Raw genomic sequence first — 19,632 nt, 5'->3', positions numbered from 1 at the left:
TCTAACGGACACGTGTCAACAGCCACATCCCTTTTCCAAAATCTTTTCCTATTTGGTTTTGTGAAACCCAGTCCCCAAGCAACTCCCCGCTCTTCATCTTCCTCAGTTGTTATGAATCCTCATTCTTTTCCAGCTTCCATGGATTTTCTCCTTCTCTGAACTTTCGCATCGATTCTTTCCATCAAAATCAACAGATTGATATCTCAATGGCTTCCACTCATAAATGCTCCATCTCCTTCAATTCCGACGAGTTCACCCCTAAAGAACACTTTGTCGCTGACATCCTCGAAGAATTAACTCTTCTCATTCAAAAATCCGAATTCTCTCTTGGATTACCTCCTTCCTGGCCTGTCCGACGCAAGAGATCCGCTGTCGTTTCCCCGCCGGACTGTTCCTCGGTCGTCGCTCAACCGCCGCCTCCTCCATCGTCATCCGAGAGAGCAAAGGAGTCTAGCCCTACTACTCCACTTTCATTCAACTTGTTAAGGAGCGAGTCTGATGAGAATATTGCCAACGTCAAGGTTTCCAAGAGGAAAGCCCCACTCGATAAGGTTTTTAACTACTAATAATGTCTTTATTCTTCTTTTTTATTTTCCCCCAATTTTTGGTTTCGTCGAGCTTCTTGAATTTCTTTTTGAAACCTAATTTTGGCGTTTTTGTGTTCTTTGGTCCTGATTCTGCTTTATTTTTCGTTGATTTCATTTGGGATATTGGAATCAGAAATTTCAATATTTGGAAACCATTGATAAATTGACCCACCAGAATCAAGCTCTGGTAAAGGTCAGTTCTTCTTCCTCTTTTGTCTTTTAGCAAATTTTTGTTTACGTTTGCTGCCATTATCTTCTTCCCTGCTTTCGTTTACTTTATTAAATTTGATTCTTTCACTTAAACACAACAGGACGTTGAAGCTATGAAGCAACATTTTGTTCATCTGAAAACTATCAATTCGGAGTTGAAGGCCAAGAAGCAAGAGGTCCCCATGATTCTTGGTGGTTCCACTAACCAATCAGAAATTCCCGAAATTGGGACCTCAAGTTCGGGTACGAAATCCTCACACTCAAATGTGGAGAATAATCTCCATGAATGTCAACCGTCGATGAAGAATCAGACGGCTCCGGTGGCAGAACAGAGTAACCATAATCAGAATCACCAAATCCCAACTGGGGAAATTCCTTTACTGGACCCAATGGGGATTCCTGATTTGAACCTAACTATCGAACAAAATGTTCAAATGAATTACACAAAATATATGGCTGCCAAAGCAAGACAGAACAGGATTCGAATCTGGAAGAACAAGAAGAACAACAACAGCAATGGACCTGCAAATTAACAATCCTAATTCCACAAATTTTTCCTTCTTTTTATTAAACCTAAGGATTCAATCAATCAATTTTATGGGAGAACTGTTTTGAATCTTGGGGTAGTTTTTTTCCCCTTTATTAATTGGGTTGAATTGTGAAGGTAGATAGAACCCCACAGTATTTATCTGGATATATTTTTTCTTTTGTTAGTTTTTTTTTTATTAATGTATAAATGATAAAAGTTCTTTTTTTCTTTCTTTTTTGAGTTATTTGGATGGAGAGTTATTTTGTTGTGGAGAATGGTGACAGCAATATATGTTATTTCTTATATTAGTATTGGTTGCAAAAGAAGAACAATACTAATAATAAATAAATAAATAAATAAAATAATACAGTTATTCCTGATTTTATGGGTTCGACTAATTATAGTAATACTAACATTGAATTGGAGCTCCAAAATTGAGCAATTTTGTTTTTTATTTAATTTTTTTAATCTATAAATAAGTTTAATTTTGGAAAATAATGGTAATGAATTTTGTATTTTATTGTTAAAATAGTTTGTCAAATTTTTTATTTTTAAAGATCGCTATCATCTAAAAGATATTTTTTTAAAATATTTTATTGTTTAAGAATTTAATATAATTTAACTACCTTCACTAAGAAATAATAAACCTTATTCAAGGTAGGAAGATTAAATTTCAGTAAGATTTCAAAATTGTTCTTCCAGCATAACTTTAAAATTGAGATAACAAATTAGGGTTTGTATGAAAAACATTCGGTTTTTTGTTTTAACAATTGAGCCTCACAATATTTATACCTCCAAATTTTTTTTTGTTATATATTTTTACTAGTTTTTTGAACAATCAAACCAAAATTTAAAAGCTACAAAACCGACTCTTAAAACTTTACTTTTTGTTTTCAAAATTTTGCTAAAAATTCAATCACTATACAAAACAGATGCAAAACATTATAAAAAATGAGGAGGAAGTATGCTTAATTTTATAAAATAAAAAATGAATGCCTCGAATACAAATACTATTTTGTACTCTCCAAATATTAAAAATACTGTTTCAAATAGCTACAATAAATATTTATTTATAAATATAAAATTTTAATGTATTTTGTAAGTGTATAGATATATATATTCACAGAATATATATATCTATTTGTTCGATTTATAATTATTTCCTTTTTTTCTCTTTACAGACAATAAAAGAATTTTTTTTTTTTTAAAAAAAGAAAATACCAAAAATAGGTAGGAGGGGACGACGTGGAGAAGAAAAGAAAACAGGGGAGGAATAAAAGGCTTAAACCCTAGAGCACCATCTCGAATCTCCATCTATTCGACACGTGTCACAAAGCCACATCCCCTTCTCCAAAATCCTTTCCTATTTTGTTTCGTGAAACCCAGTCCCCAAGTAACACACCATTCTCTTCTTCTTCTTCTCCTCCTTCTCCTTCCTCCGTTTTTCTATTAATCCCTAAATCCCTTCTCTTCCATGGAATTTCTCTTCATCTGAACTTTCACACACTAATTCTTTCGATCAAACCAAATAGATCGATTCTTCATGGCTTCCACTTCTTCCACTCATCAATGCTCCATCTCCTTCGATTCCGACGACTTCTCCCCTGAAGAACTCTTCGTCGCTCAAATCCTCCAACAATTACCTCTTCTCATTCAAAAATCCAACTTCTCTCTTGGCTTATCCCCTTCCTGGCCTATCCGACGCAAGAGATCCGCCGTCGATTCCCCGCCGGACACCCCCTCCCTCATCACTCAACCGCCGCTTCCACCGCAGCCTTGTCCACCGTCGTCCGAGAGAGAAAAGGAGTCTAGTCCAACTACTCCGCTTTCACTCAACTCCTTGCCTCTGTCAAGGAGTGAATCTGATGAGAATATTACTATCGCTAAGGTCTCCAAGAAGAAAGCCCCTGTCGATAAGGTTTCTCATTACTTATAATGCCTCTTCGTTTTTCTTCTTTAATTTCCCCCCAAATTTAAGTTTCTTGAACTTCTTTTAAACCCTAATTTTAGGGATTTTTGTGTTCTCGGGTTTTGATTCTGAGTTTTTTGGATCTTGAAATCAGAAATCTCAGTATTTGGAAACCATTGATAAATTAACCCACCAGAAACAAGCTCTGGAAGGGGTGAGTTCTTCTTCCTTTGTCTTTTAGTAGCAATTTTTTTTGTTTACTTTTGATGCCCTCATAAGCATTATTTTCTTCTTCTACTGTTTATTTTGTTAAATTTTATTTTTCACTTAAACATAACAACAGGACATTGAAGCTATGAAGCGACATTTTATCAATCTGAAAACTATAAATTCGGAGTTGAAAGCCAAAAAGCAAGAGGTTTGTTCCTATTTTAATCCTATTTGAATTGTTTTCCCTTTTTTTTTTGTGGGCTCTGTTGAAAATGTATATCTCCTTTCTCGAACAGATTCTGGATGGGTTCGGTAATGTATCAGTAAATCCAGAAATTGGGACCTCAAGTTCGGTCGCCATGGAAGTAGCTAAGTTAACTGTGAAATCCTCGTACTCAAATGTGGAGAATAATCACGATGAATGTGAACCATCGATGAAGAATCAGACGGTTCCGACGGCAGAACAGGGCAACAGTAATCGAAATTACCAAATTCCAATTGGGGGAATTCCTTTATATGATCCTTCATTGGGCCCGATGGGGATTCCTGATTTGAACCTCTCTTTGGAAGATATTTTTCATAAGAGTTACACAAAATATTTGGCTGCTAGAGCAAGACAAAACAGGATTCAGATCTGGAAAAACAAGAACAACAACAACAATGGAGCTCCCAAATTGCAATCTTAATTCCACTATTTTTCTTTTTTCTTTTTCTTTTTTTAATCAATCTTAGTATTCAATTCATCATTCATCAATTTTATGAGAGCCCTCTTTTGATTCTTGAATTGGGGTAGTTTTTAATTTTAATTTTTTTTTTTATAATTAGATTACTCAAATTGTAAAGGTACAGAATCTCAGAGTAAGAGTAAGAGCTGCCCCTGCCCCCCAAGTATTTCTCTTAATTTATATATATATATATATATATATATATATATATTGTGTTTTTTTTCCTCTTTCCATATATTTATTAATAAAAGTATAAATAATAAAAGTTAAACTTTCTTTTTTTTATTTTTTGGTTATTTTGTTGTTTGAGAATTATGGCAGCAATGTATGGAATTTCCTATATCAGTAAATAAAATGCTTTTGTTGCATGGAAAGAACAATAATAAATAAAAAGATGAAATACTTTTATCCTTGATTTTTTGGTTTCGACTAATTATAGTAATGTTAGCAATTGAATTGGTAGTGCTGCAAAACATTAATTGAACCATTTTTACTCATTAAATTAGGATTATTTATGGTTGATCGCTTTTTCATTTGTCTTACTATATGATGGGATTATTTAGGGATGACAATAATTTTGATCTACTCAGGAGAGTTTTCTTTATTGAATATGATTAGTGATTAGCATCTAATTGATGATTGTTGAATTTGTTAAATCAATTAAAAAAGTAATTGATATTTTTTTGGTTGCATGACATATTGATTTTTAGTTTAATTTATAATTAGGACTTTAATCGGAAGATTGCCATCGTTCTAAAAACTGTTTTTTTCGAAAAATTTTGTTCACTTGTTTTTCTAAATGACTTATTATTATTAATATTGTTAATGCCAGTAAAGGTCTATTCAACTTTTTAAAAATGCACCAAAATTATTTAGAACAAAATTTTAAACTTAAAAAAAATTATTAAAAATTTTGTAAATAGTTTATATTTTATTCTATCAAAATTTCTTTTATTTTAATTTAATTATCACTTATCATTTTTTTAATAATGAACGGCCACACAAAAATACTACTCATTAAGAGTAGAGTGGACCTAATCAGGATAGAAAGAAATAAATTAGATGTCAAGCAACAAAATACTTACACATGAACATCAACTGTAAGTGCAAAAACCAGCGACATATCAATTGCATTTTGTTCTTTTTATTACTTATCATACATTCATTCTGATTTTTTTTTTTATTATAAAAGTTTTAAGTGTAGTCCCAAAATTCTCATGATTGTATTTATTGATCGACTTTAAAAATATCAAAGGGATATTTTGAATTTTTTTAATTTTACATATAAAAGGTTCATATGATATTAAATATTTGTAAATAATAAGAAAATTATTGCCATGTTTGGCGGACTCCCAAACAAAATTACCATAATTTCCTTAAGAAAAACATAATTTTATTGCCTTGAGAATCTTTGACTTGTGAGTGAAAGTATTTGTATTATTGAATATCTTCTGACAATATTATCGTCCGTTCATTAAATTGCAAATCAAACTTCTTTTATTATTTATTTATATGATGAAGGTATTCATAAGAAATTCCTCCCTAAATTTTATTTTTTTAGAATAAATGGAATTATATATATATATAATAAAATAAACTATAATTCTTTTTTATAACTAAAATGTAATTAAAAGTTTAAAAAAGATTGAAGAAAATCTTCCACTTTATTGGGAGTCTAATTATAAGTTAAAAGTTAGATATTTAAAATATATTTACTATATAATTAATTAGATTATTGCCATATCCATATAGTTAATAGAAAAGGAAAAAACTAATATACCTTATCATACCATATTTACTGCCCTAAAATTCAGCATATTTGATTGAAATGGAAACTCTCTTGTCTTGAAAATTTCCGGCCACCAAGTATAAAGTGGAAAGTGAACTTTTATTATTATCGTTTTTAGAAGGGTACAAATTTAACTGTATTTTATTTTATCAAGACAACAATTTTCCGAAAGGGAAAAAAAAAAAAAGCTTTTCATATTCTTATGTTAATTGTTATGAATTCAGTCTTAGGGACGAGTGAGCGTTAAATAACTTTATAAACTCTGTTGTAGAGGGTCCCAAGAGCTAGGTCCCATGACCTACCGTAGGGAAATAAACGATTAGAAAGGGTCTAGAGAACCTCTCATACCAAGATGAGAAGTATGATCAAGTCTGAGCTACTCAAAAGAGGTTGAAACCCTTTGAGTGAATGTGGTCGACTAGTAATATTGACACCTGTATTTAAATAGAATAGATATAAAAGCGATGATAATCATATCTCTTATTTAATTTAACATTAAACTATTTTTTTGAAATTCGACTGTATTTCATAAATACATTTTATATATATAAACAAATGATACATATAATTTTCAAAAAAAAAATTAGACGTGGATATGAATGGTATATCTTCTTTTAGTTTTCCCAAATAATTACGAATTATTATTATTTCTTTGTTTTCCTTTTTCTTTTTTAAAAAACTACAACTTGTTTTCTTTTTGACATAAATCCAGATTAAAATTTGACTTGATCTTCTTTTTTTACAAAGGTATTGTAATACACCTCTTACTTCCGACTATATGCAAGTTTCAGTTGAAGTTATTCTTAAATTTTAGAATTTAAATATGTAATAAAAATAAAGTTACTCAAAATGGGTAAAAGTTTTAGTGTAATTTAAAATATTATATCTTTGTGCATTATACTCTTATCATGCACGGAAATTTAAATATTTTTTAAAAAGAAAAGGCGAGAAGAATTTAGCAGGTTACAAATGAATAAGATCAAACATTTCAGCACTACCCATTCAAATTTGCAATAAAAATATAGACTGCACATTGACATTATCTTATTAAATAGAAAGAACAAACACAACTACTAATAATACCCAACAAATAAGATGGAAGAAATTAAAAAGAAAAAGAAAAAAAACAAGCAAGAAATCCAATGAAATAAACACAAGGAATTCAACTGGGAAACCAAAATGGAAGATGAAATAACAATCAAATCACGCAGGCATTATCAAACCCAAGAAGAATAATATTTCACGAAAGCAGTAAAAAGAGGCAGAGATAATAGTAAAAACCATTTTTTACTGGTCGACATATTCGTCATCGTGATCACGATCATCAAAATCAGCATCATCATCAACCGTAGCATCTTGATATTGTTGATACTCAGCCACCAAATCATTCATATTACTCTCTGCTTCCGTAAACTCCATTTCATCCATTCCTTCCCCTGTGTACCAATGCAGAAAAGCTTTGCGCCTAAACATCGCCGTGAACTGCTCACTCACTCTTCTAAACATCTCTTGAATCGAGGTCGAGTTTCCCACGAATGTTGATGCCATCTTCAGCCCCTTTGGAGGTATGTCACAAACGCTTGATTTCACGTTGTTTGGGATCCATTCAACGAAGTAGGATGAGTTTTTGTTTTGTACATTGATCATCTGTTCGTCTACTTCTTTCGTGCTCATTCTTCCTCTGAACATGGCCGAGGCGGTTAGATAACGGCCGTGGCGTGGGTCGGCAGCACACATCATATTCTTTGCGTCCCACATTTGTTGGGTTAGTTCTGGGACAGTGAGGGAGATGTACTGCTGGGAACCGCGGGAGGTTAGAGGAGCGAATCCAACCATGAAGAAGTGAAGACGAGGGAATGGAATTAGATTCACTGCCAATTTTCTCAAGTCTGAGTTCAGTTGACCTGGGAATCTTAAGCAACATGTTACTCCGCTCATGGTTGCAGAGATCAAATGGTTCAAGTCACCAACTGTACATGCCAACAATAGATAGCGAGTCAAATGTTGTGCTTCCCAATAAAATCCTTACAAGTGCAAAGTTATTTGAACTCTTTTGACTCTAAAAGTACTTTTTCAGATTTTCATGAAAGAGAGTAATTCTAAAGAGTTAAAAACTGCTTTTGGCATTTTCAAATTCACTAGAAAAATAATTTCACTCATTCGAAATCAACTTTAAAAGTGAAAATGTGATTTTAAGCGCAAAACTATACATTGCATTAAATAAAAGTGTAGTTTAGAGTGAATTAAGCATGATAAAGTAGTTTTAACTATTTTAAAATCATTCAAATATGAACTAAAACCAGAGTATGTTAAAGAGAAAACAGTGATTCTTCGAAAGTGGTTATTTTAAAAGAAATATTTAACTTAAGAAACACGATTCGACCCCAAGATAAATTAGCAAAATATAATGAGAGAGAGAGAGAAGGGTTTACAGCTAGGAGTGCTGAGCTTTAAGGTCCTGAAGCAAATGTCATAAAGAGCTTCATTATCAAGGACCATGCATTCATCTGCATTCTCAACCAATTGGTGAACTGAAAGAGTGGCATTATATGGTTCCACAACCGTGTCTGAGACCTTGGGAGAAGGGAAAACCGAGAATGTGAGCATCATCCTATCTGGATATTCCTCTCTAATCTTTGATATCAACAGGGTTCCCATCCCAGAACCAGTGCCTCCTCCAAGGGAGTGACAAACCTGAAAACCTGCCCCACAAATAAGAGACAACAAAGTTGACCAACTTAAAAAGTTTGGAAAAAGTTTGCTGTCCTAAAATAGTCAATAGAATATTTTAAAACAGAGAGAAATGGAAAAGAAAATACTGTGCTTAATCAATCATTCACGGAACACTTGTAAAACAAAAGGCAAGACATAATGGGTTAACAATTAAATCATTGGATATTCCCAAAATTGGCATACGTTCATCAAGATTACGAAATCATGAGTGTAATTTATACAGTATTACAGTAGATCTTGATCTACAAAATTCATCTTCAAATTTTACTGCAAGTTTAACTCTCATTAGAATTTACTTTTGAGTTGCCACTATTTGTGAACTCCTCTAGTCATTTTGGTAAGAAAAGGTAGTGTCGGTACGGTAGCTAGGGAATACGACAATAATCTAGTTGTACAATCTCAATCATGCAGGTGAGAAAAGTATAAAAATAATAAATAAGATCTTTTGGCCATAAAAGTTGGATTCCTTTTATTTTAAGTTGAAATATGTGGAATAAAATATATCCGATGGATTGAATGCATGAGACAAATGTGGGATCCACTCACCACACAGCATTGTCCCCTCCACAAATAAGATATCTCAAAATTCAGTAGAAAAGGTAAAAACGAAAACCGTAAAGAACAACAATTCAATAAAAGTTTGATTATTAACAAAAGCAATTATGGGTATTAATGTTAAAAAGCCAGTTGTAAATCGTAATACCAAACGTAGCAAAGGATCACTCTCTCTCAATATTATATATATAGAGGTAGATAGATAGATATTAACTAATTAATTTATTTATATTCGGGTATGGACAAAAATTGACACTCTGTCTCACCAATTACAGTGCAGAGGCAGGAAATGGCGAGAAGATTTAGCAGTTAGGAGATCAGGATCAGGATTCTGCTGACGAACACTATACATAATTCACTAAACTTGAATTTTCAATTGTATGAAAGAAGAAAAGCGGATCATAGTGGATTTCAAGGTAGAGCAAATAAACTTGTCAGAGTTTTAAATAACACGTAATGGGCTGTGATCTTGCCAAGAGCAAATTTAGTGGGTAACGGTTATGGATCTAAGAAAGCTTAAACCAACCATCACTTTCCACTCATATTTACTAATAATAGTTAACAATGAGATTTCTCGAACTTATCCTCTGTCATGACTTAAATCAGTGGAGATATTTTGGTGTTCATACAATTCCGATGATACTTCATTTCTTAATCTTTAACCGTAACCACAATCTTAACTCCGAAGCAATTTTTATAAGATATGTGAAAAGTTTAAGATGCGTTGGATTAACCAGAGAACAATGCAATGAGAGATGCTGAGGAAATTTGAAGCATTATTTTCGACACCTAAAATAGGATTCATGAAAATTTCATTGAAAACGAACAGATTCTTGCAATTCACAAAAGCAGTATAAGCTTAATGTAAGAATAGTTTCAATCGAAATAGACGAATTAAATCAATTGATAAAGCAGTACAATCGTGATGTAAAAAATAAAGCATAATAGTTAGAATGCATATAAAATCGAAGAATAGAGAGCAGGTAGAACGTGATAATACCTTGCAAGCAATCACAATTCTCAGCCTCCTTACGAACAACATCAAGAACGGAATCAATCAACTCAGCTCCTTCGGTATAATGACCTTTCGCCCAATTATTTCCGGCGCCGGACTGACCAAAAACGAAATTATCAGGGCGAAAGATCTGACCGTAGGGACCGGATCTGATACTATCCATGGTACCAGGTTCAAGATCCATGAGAACAGCCCTGGGAACGTATCTACCGCCAGAAGCCTCATTGTAATAGACATTGATCCTCTCCAATTGAAGATCAGAAGAAGGATCGCCGTTGTACTTACCGGTGGCGTCGATACCGTGCTCATCGCAAATGACTTCCCAGAACTTGGATCCGATTTGGTTGCCGCATTGGCCACCTTGAACGTGAAGAATTTCTCTCATGGTGTCTTGTTGTAAGGAAATGGAAAGAAAAGAGAAAGGCTCTTGTTGCTGTCCTTGTTCTGTGTATCGATGAAAATGGATCGACGCGAAGAAGATGAAGGACGAGAGTGGGGATTATAAGACAGAGAAACTCCGAAATTTGAGGGCTAATATGGTAATAACAAATGGCGGGATACTTTCAATGGACGTGGACCCATTGCTTCTTTCACTCACCGTCTGATCTTTATTTTACGGTCATGATTTCCATCTTTCCCCAATATTTTTGGGAGGGAAAACCAACTTTGTTTTTGTAATTTTAATCATTTTTCCGTAAAAAAAAAATATATAGATTTTTTCAAAAATAGAAAAAATTCATATAAGAAAACCAAGATAAAATATTTTGAAAAATATCCTATTATTTACTTCTTAAAAATAATTCATAAAAGAATTATTATAAATATTGAAAAATATCAGTACCGCTATAGACAACTATTTATATAGCACATATAGATATATATGTTGGTTTTTCTATTTATTATTTGAAAACAACTCCAAAAACAATACATTTCAATATCTTACAAAGCATATAAATATAATTACTAATTTTAATAAGTTAAAAAATATCTAATGGCATCATTATGTTATCAACTTTTTCATTGACATTATACAAGGTAAGGATGTCCTAATCTTTAACCATTGAAAGACGTTTGTTTTGATAATTATATCTTTTGATATATATAAATATTTACCTTATGATTAGAATAGTCACATTTTTATTTGATTTAACGATTAAACATAATATTTGGAAATTTTTAAATTGATCAACACAATCAAACCAAAAATTTCCTAACTACATAATCTACAAAAGATTTACCATTTTCTTTAAACAATTGGTGATTACGTTTGTTAATGTTTAAAATTAAATGCAACCATATTGGGTGTAAAAGCCAAACATTGATTTGATTATTAAAGTTTTTTCTATATAGACTTGATGTGTAAACCTAATAACCAACTTGAGCTAAATAACTTTAATTTCTAAAACTCATTAAACTGTCCTCATCCAAATTATAATATCAAAGATTTTTGAAATATTTAAAAATTCCGAACATGGGAACTACTGGAACTTGGCAATAAATTGAAGCAAGAAAGAGGAAAACGATATAATCAAACAATTAAAAAACAACAGAAATTTATTTAATCAAAGGAATAATCTCATCTTTTATTTATTGGGTTTTACTTTTAATACTGTGAGTGATGATTGGAACATTAATTAACATTTAAGACATTAATTTGCAACAATCAATCAAAATTGTATAAAATCCACTTGTTTTGATTTATTTGAACCATCACTTTTTTTTTTATATATATATATAATATGGGAGTGAAAGATCAAACGTATAATCATGAAATGAAAGATGGGATATCATTGAACTTAATTAAATATCATTGAACTGCAATTTTTTTAATTTATAATTAAAGTTGGTGAAAAATAAAAGATTTAGAAATTAATCAAATTTTAAAAAAATAAAAATAAAAACATGTTTATTTAAGGATAGAAGAAACAAAGAAATAAAATGATTAAATGAAGACAGTCGAAGCAACATGATTGGATCTGACTGGGGCCAGGGAGAGGTGTGTGACAGCGAGACTGTGCAACTTACTATTTACAAAATAATAATTGGTAAAAGTATGGACACATTTTAAATTACTTAGGAAAAGAATCGTAGTTTTTCCAGTTCTCTTTATTTCTTGTGCTACGAAAATGCAAATATATCCTTTTCTAAAATAAAAAAATGCAAATATATATAGGGACGATTAAAATTTAAAATATACCAAACGACCAATTAAAAGTTTATTCGAATTGAAAATTTGATCGATTTTAATTTAGATTAGAATGTGAATATTTTTTTGCTTGTCAAGAAAAGGAAAAATAAATAATAATTTTGAAAAGAAAGAAAGTAATTTAATAACAAATAGTTGCAATAAATTTAGATCAGAAGTATATAATTTTTAAAATCTATCATGAAATCTAGACGTATATTAAAGATTATTTTAGGAGTATCTTTTAATAATTACAAAATATGTGCTTACAAAAAAAAAAAAAAGAATTACTAAATTACAAAAATTCGTTGTATACATCTTTTATAATTCTTCTTTTACTATTACCAAACTAAAAAAAAAAAAAAACTATAATGGTACAAAATACTAAATTTTTAAAAGCAATAAAATTTCATCAACTAAACTATAGTTTAACTTCGAGTAATAAAAAAATTAAATTCATCACATCTCATATTATAGCAAAATTTAGATGTATGTCTACATAATTGAGATTTTAGTACATTTTTAAATTGTGAAGATTAGCGTAGGTTTATATTGACTTTTAAATGTTTAAAAATCGTTTATAAGTGCAAAAGAAAATCAATATAAGTGCATCCCATCACACATATTAATTGGTGGATCTTAGCATGTTGCTTCCATTCGTTAGATATGTTTTTTCCTTTTTTTTCTCTTCAAAGAAGCTTCTCAATTTTTTATTTTGTATATTAAAAACCTATATTTTATATTAAAAAAAAGATGAATTGCCAGGATAAAAAAAAAAAAAAGCAAGATTATTTACGAACTATAACTAATAAATTATAGAAAATTGAGTGATTCTGTTATAGTTGGTAAATAGTTTTACTTTATTTACTATAATTAAAAGTATATATAAACATAATACGTATAAAAAACCCCATATTTGTATAGACCATGGACGGTAGTTTAGCTCGGAATCAGGAAGCTATTCGCACATCAAAATGATAAACTCGCCCATCCTAGTTGGCCCGGCCACACAACACTTCACTTGCAACCACTTTTTTGGAGTCATCCCTTCTTTTTCTAATTTTTTGTTTATGATTATTATTTTTTTGTTTAACATAAAACTGAAATATAAACATGAAAATAAATAATTAAATAAAACAAAAAGTCCTTGAAATTGAAGTTATCTTTTAAAATATTTTTTTGGTTTTTTCTTTTGTATTTCATGGATTTTTTAACGTATAATAAATTGATGTCATCTACGTAAAATTATCATAAAAATGTTGAAAAAATATGATATACTTATTACTTGAGCATACGATGGGTTAGAAATTACACGATCTATTGAAAGTATCCCGCCATTGTTAAAACAAATTAACATAGGGTAAAAAATATGTATCATCCCCAACATACTAAAATAAAACTAGAACAAAAAATATATATATATATATATATATATATATAAAAGCCACACTCTGTCAAATAAAATAATATCCATTACAAAGATAAAAGCAGTAACTATCAAACTCGAATGGCTAGAAGAAGAAAGAGTAAAAAAAATGAACAAAAACTAACCGAAAAAGTATAGTTTCAGTTAAACCAAACTAAACCAACTGGTTTGGTCTGGTTATCTTAATAATAACTTTTATCCATCTAGTTCAATTAAACCAAAAGTTTTGGTTCAGTTGATGGTTGGCCTTTCAAACAAGATAAACCGACCGAATCAAAACATATTGAATATAAAAAGAAAGATTCAGAGAAATCACCTAATTTTTCCATGATATTTCACAAAATGTCCTAAATTTTCAATCAGTATCTTAAGGAAGAAATCATGGTATTTTAGGACAATTTTAACTTTCATGTCATTTTTTAAAAATAATGAATTTTGAAAATCTTGAATAATATTTTCCTTAATTATCAGCAACCATATTTATTATATATCAATGGTAATTTTTTTAATTATTAATACATATATATTTGTATTTATTAATATTTATCCTAACATATATATTTGTATTTATTAATATTTATTACCTTTAAATTGGTTAAATATGATATAAATTTTTATCTTGTATGGTAATAATGTTTTTAATTATCCTAACAAAAATATTTTCAATTTCATAACCAAACTAAAAGTTATTTTCTCACGATCACCAATTTTAGCGCCAGCATTCTTCTCCGATTTATATTACAAAAAAACTTAGTTCTTTCTTCTTCCCTTCCGATTTGCTTCTTTGATACATTTAATCTCTTTTTTTTCGTTCCGTATATTATTTATTCTTCCGTTTCATAGCATATATTTTTTTTCTTAAAAAGTTTGTTATTTCTTTTTTCGTTTTGTAGCATATTATGGTAATGTTCATCCTATTTTGATTTTTTACACATATGTTATTGAATAATACATTTATGTTTTGTAATTTGTTACATATATATTACTGCATATATTCAATAATACATACACATATTTTTTCTCATGTTCTGTAATTTTTTTTTATTATATAACGAATCAGTATTTTTTTTATTATTACATATATACTACCGAATAATACATATATCTCATGTGATTTGTTACATATATACTACTTCTTGTCAGGCATGCCAAAACTGTTGAATATTATGATGGTCATCTCCTTCAACTAATTGTTTCGTGTTTTTAATTTTCTTTATCAAATTATGTAATATAGTATACAATATATAATGAATTTATTTTTAAAGTTTTTTTACTATTGACTATTTATTACTCCTTAGGATCAATGGTGCATCCTACAAACATACAACAAAAAAACATCATATAGCTTACGGTATATATCATGTATCATTAAACATTAAGTATCACACACATAATATATAATTAAACAACAAACACATTATATTTCATATATGTTGCAGTATATAATATATCATTAAGCATCAAACACATAATACATCATATACACTATATATAAAATATAATGAGCAATATCTTTTTCTAATTGTATTGATACAAGTTTGTACTTTCACATAAGGTAAAATTTCTAAATGTATTGATATAAATTTGTACTTTCACATAAGGTAAAATTTATTACAAAATTAAAATAAAATGTAAGATATACACACATACACTGTTATCTAATATTATGTTAAATATACAATGGTATACAATGATCTATTTAAATAAAAAACAGTTTCAATCATGATAAGATTTTACAAATTAACTTTCATTACACGAAAATCAATATAAATTTGATGAAATGTAATAAGTCTATATCATAAATTGTCAAATTACGTGAAATATATGAAAAACAATGGAAAATGAAATAAAGAATGGACGAAGAGACGGATGGATCATTTGATTCCTATATTTGTATAAAATATAAGCCCTTTTAATATATTTCAATCTGATAATATGGTATACTATTTTAGGGCTTGCTAATTAAAACCCCATATAAAAACACCCAATTCTAATGGCCTAAAAATACTCATAGCTAAAGCCCAACAGCCCAAAGTTTTTCCCTTAAATCTTACTCCCAAATCCAACGGTCTAAAATAATGTCAATGTTGATCGAAGGTATGGATGCATTTTATGAAGGTGTCCATTTTCCCAAAGAACAAAAAATAAATTTAGATTGGTAATATATTTTGTGAATAACAAGTCAATTTGTGTATTATTACTGTATTTACATTTTATATAAGGGAAATATCTAATGTGGAAACACATTTGTCAATATCAACGAAATTTTAACACTATAGTTCCAGCAAATGATAATATGTAAAAAAAAAGTACAATTTATTCGAATATGCTTGCAAATTTTGTAGTAAACTTGTTGTTAACATTAATCATATGCTTAATTATTCTCTTATTTGTTAATATTTATGTTAATTGTCTTCTTCTTTTTCGTTGTTTTGCTTACTTAGAACGGTTTCTATCACGGTTTTCTTTTTCTATTGATTCAAAATCTTCCAAACTCACGAAATTAACTCACTTTTTTTCCTCTTGGTTAACCTTCATAATTAGTCTTCCTAACTGATAACCCAATTGAGGGATTTCATAAACATATTAATAAAGTTTTACTCTATTGTTAAATATATAAAATATAAAATAATTGTGAAAAAGAGTCAAACTCAATCGTAATTGAAATATATATATCTTTGTTGAAATTTAATATAACTCGGCATAAATAAGTGACCGTTAAACAACTAACCATTTATGTATTTATTGCTTGTTATTGGGTCAAGCATTAAATAGTGCATACTACCAATTTGGTTGTTGTGTTATTTAACACATAACATATTTATCTTTAAATAATATTAGAATTATACCATCGTTATTTAATTTCATTTTCAGTCAATTATTAAACCGCGACATATAATTTTTTTATAAATAATTCGAGCTATAAAAGTAAGATTAGATTGTATCAAGAGAGTTGACATGATATATGCCCACAAAACATCAATCTTTATTATTATTTTTTTGTTATTACTCTTACGTTTAACGTTGAAAATATTGGTGTCAAATGAAAATGTTGACTTGTCGACTTTATAAAACTGCTAGAACTGCCAATAAAATGTCGAAGTTGAATTACTTTTAAAAACTATAAAAGCAAAATAAAAATATACGTAATTAAATAAATAAAGATGATATACTTTTTCAATTAAATGACATGCTTCATCAGTGTATAGGTTTAAATACCACGTTAGTTTATTAACTTGACAGAGATTTAAACTGCATATTATCCTGATTACTAGCCGAATTAACGTACTGCATGTTTTGCCCTAGCTATCCAATTTTAATCTTTGTATTTTAACAGATTGAAAATCCATACTTTATATATTTTTTTAATTGATTTTTTCTAAAAAAAATAGTTTCCAGGAACATCTTTGTCTCAATTCTCACAACATAAAATTAATCCGAGAGTGAGATCGAAAAACAAAGTCGACTGACCAAATCGAAGTCGGTTGATCGGAAAACGAGAGGGGTCAGATCGAAAAGCTTCAAATCGAGAATTTTCAAAAATTATTTTTAAGTGTTAAATAGACCAACCGATCTTTACTCATCGATGTCGATATCAGTTTGACGTTTTACTAAACTGATTATGGTTGGTTTGGGATCGACCAATGATCATGCCCATCCACCAATAGAGAAAGGTAAAAATATAGAAGAAAACGTTGTGATAAAAAATTAATATTATGCTTACATCACAATGATTAATATCGGATTTAAATTGAACAAAAATTCATTTGAAAACCTTAATTAAAAGTCAAACCATAAAAAAGTCAACCTTTAAATACGAATCGAGGCAGGATATACGCTTTCCTAAGGAAGGAGAGGAGACCGAACAAATTAATTATATACATAAATAACAATCACACGTGTCAAGGTCACGTGGATTAAATCTGCTCCGTTCGATGCAATGGGTAGACTTTATTATGTTCGGTAACGGTGATAATGCCTTCGAACGTTATAATACGAACGCAATATTAATTAAATAATTACGAGAACAAAAGTCTTAACCATTAAACATATATTATATATATATATATATATATTTGGACAATGAAAATAAAGTCAAATGGTGAAATTTGTTTGAGCATGTTGCACGCATATCATAATTCTTATCTTAGTAAGTAATCGACACTTGCAACTTATTCTAGGGAAAATTTAAAGGGTTGGATTTTTTTTTTAAAGAAATTTTAGCATAAAAATATATTTAGATATTTATTTATGGAAGTTTTTTTCGTGGATTTTGAATTATTTATTGGGATTCGTAAAATATTTATAAATATAATAAAATTTACAGTTATTCAATCTAGTAGATAATATATTTATATTTAAGAATTAATTAAAATTATTAATAATGATGATTAATTGATATTAATTGATCAAGCTTCATTCATTTTGTAGGTGTAAAAATTTCATCTGTTTGGAGGGTATTAAAAAATTCATGTCATGTGAGTTTTAATCTTACCTGAATAATAATATCCTAAATTTCAAAATCCAAAAGTATGTTAAACAAACAAGGATAATTGATATATGTGTGAAATCTCATAAAAATTAATGTAAAACAAACGATGGCTTATTATATATAAAAATATAGTTTTGGACCATTCATCTGATTTTGTTTAAAGATTGTATATAACTAAGTATATAGCAACATTTAAAAAAAATGCAAATATAGCAAAATTTATCAAAGTTTGTCAATGATGTAAGTTTACGATAGACCATGTTGTAAATATTGATTTGATAAACTATTGGAGTATATCACTAATAGATTTTGCTATATTTACAATTTTTTCAAACTGTTGCTGTATACTTGATCATTGTTCATACAATTCTTATCCATTATAATTACCCTCGTTAAAAATATATGGATTAAATATATATGAGCAATAACTAAATTTATAATTAAAAAAAAATGTAACATGGATCTCACATGGTGCCATGTTGGCAACATGTCAAGTGGTCTTCCACAATATATTTCTTTTGAAAATATTAATAAAAATGTAACATTATTATAATTATACAACTTGTATAGTAATCCTAAAATGGTTAAAATCATTTTTGTCATATTTAAAAATTATTCCTATATCGTTTTTGTTGTCATTTAAAATCAATATTAATTGCAAGAAAATTGTGTCTAAAAGTATTAAATTAAATATTTAGTTGATTTGATTAGAATAGTAAAATGTCTCATTTCAAATTCTCTAACGATTACCCGTTTAAAACTTCATGATATTTTGACATTTTAGTTAGCATAATGGGATATATTTCCAACTCGTTTCAAATAAGATAAAGTCGTTTTTAGAATTTTTTATTTTAAAATATAAATAGTGTGGAAGATTTCGATTATATATACTCTTAACCCTTAAGATATATAAATATCAGTTGAGTTAAGTTAAAATTTGTTATCTTTTAATGTATCTTTTCCCACAACTTATATAACCGCCTTTTCAATATTATTAAAATAAAATATCACATGGCTAATTTATCAAATAGGATTTTTTCTTCTGATTAGTAATGAAATACTAATGATAATGATGTTCAGTAAACTTTGGATGATAATTAAATATGCGTAGAAACTTAATTAAAATAATAAAAAATCAACAAATTATAAAGATTAAAAATACAATTTAAAAATAGTACCACTTTATGTAATCGATATACATTGACTTCATAAATCGTGTATAATTTTCTCATAACTAAACCAAAAAAGGAAATAAAAAAGTAAACAC

At 29.1% G+C, this 19,632-nt stretch overlaps 3 protein-coding genes across 3 annotated transcripts; 2 read left to right on the top strand and 1 right to left on the bottom strand.

Annotated features, from left to right (window-relative positions):
• On the top strand, positions 1-1,558 carry LOC103488048 (uncharacterized). The gene is made up of 3 exons (XM_008446590.3): positions 1-551; positions 721-780; positions 899-1,558. Exons 1-3 carry the CDS (start codon positions 207-209, stop codon positions 1,328-1,330), a joined length of 837 nt encoding a protein of 278 aa, XP_008444812.1. The 5' UTR covers positions 1-206; the 3' UTR covers positions 1,331-1,558.
• A 1,088-nt stretch (positions 1,559-2,646) lies between these two features.
• LOC103488049 (uncharacterized) lies at positions 2,647-4,441 on the top strand. Its single transcript, XM_008446591.3, has 4 exons — positions 2,647-3,244; positions 3,390-3,449; positions 3,579-3,653; positions 3,742-4,441. Exons 1-4 carry the CDS (start codon positions 2,870-2,872, stop codon positions 4,129-4,131), a joined length of 900 nt encoding a protein of 299 aa, XP_008444813.1. The 5' UTR covers positions 2,647-2,869; the 3' UTR covers positions 4,132-4,441.
• A 2,525-nt stretch (positions 4,442-6,966) lies between these two features.
• On the bottom strand, positions 6,967-10,758 carry LOC103488050 (tubulin beta chain). Its single transcript, XM_008446592.3, has 3 exons — positions 10,248-10,758; positions 8,392-8,661; positions 6,967-7,929 (listed from the first exon to the last, which is right to left on the bottom strand). Exons 1-3 carry the CDS (start codon positions 10,645-10,647, stop codon positions 7,247-7,249), a joined length of 1,353 nt encoding a protein of 450 aa, XP_008444814.1. The 5' UTR covers positions 10,648-10,758; the 3' UTR covers positions 6,967-7,246.
• Positions 10,759-19,632: the final 8,874 nt, after the last annotated feature.

Source organism: Cucumis melo, chromosome 3 (assembly GCF_025177605.1).
Source record: "Cucumis melo cultivar AY chromosome 3, USDA_Cmelo_AY_1.0, whole genome shotgun sequence".
NCBI classification, from domain to species: domain Eukaryota; kingdom Viridiplantae; phylum Streptophyta; class Magnoliopsida; order Cucurbitales; family Cucurbitaceae; genus Cucumis; species Cucumis melo.
Note: the sequence above shows the minus strand (reverse complement) of the source record. Positions and strands in the feature narration are given on the sequence as shown.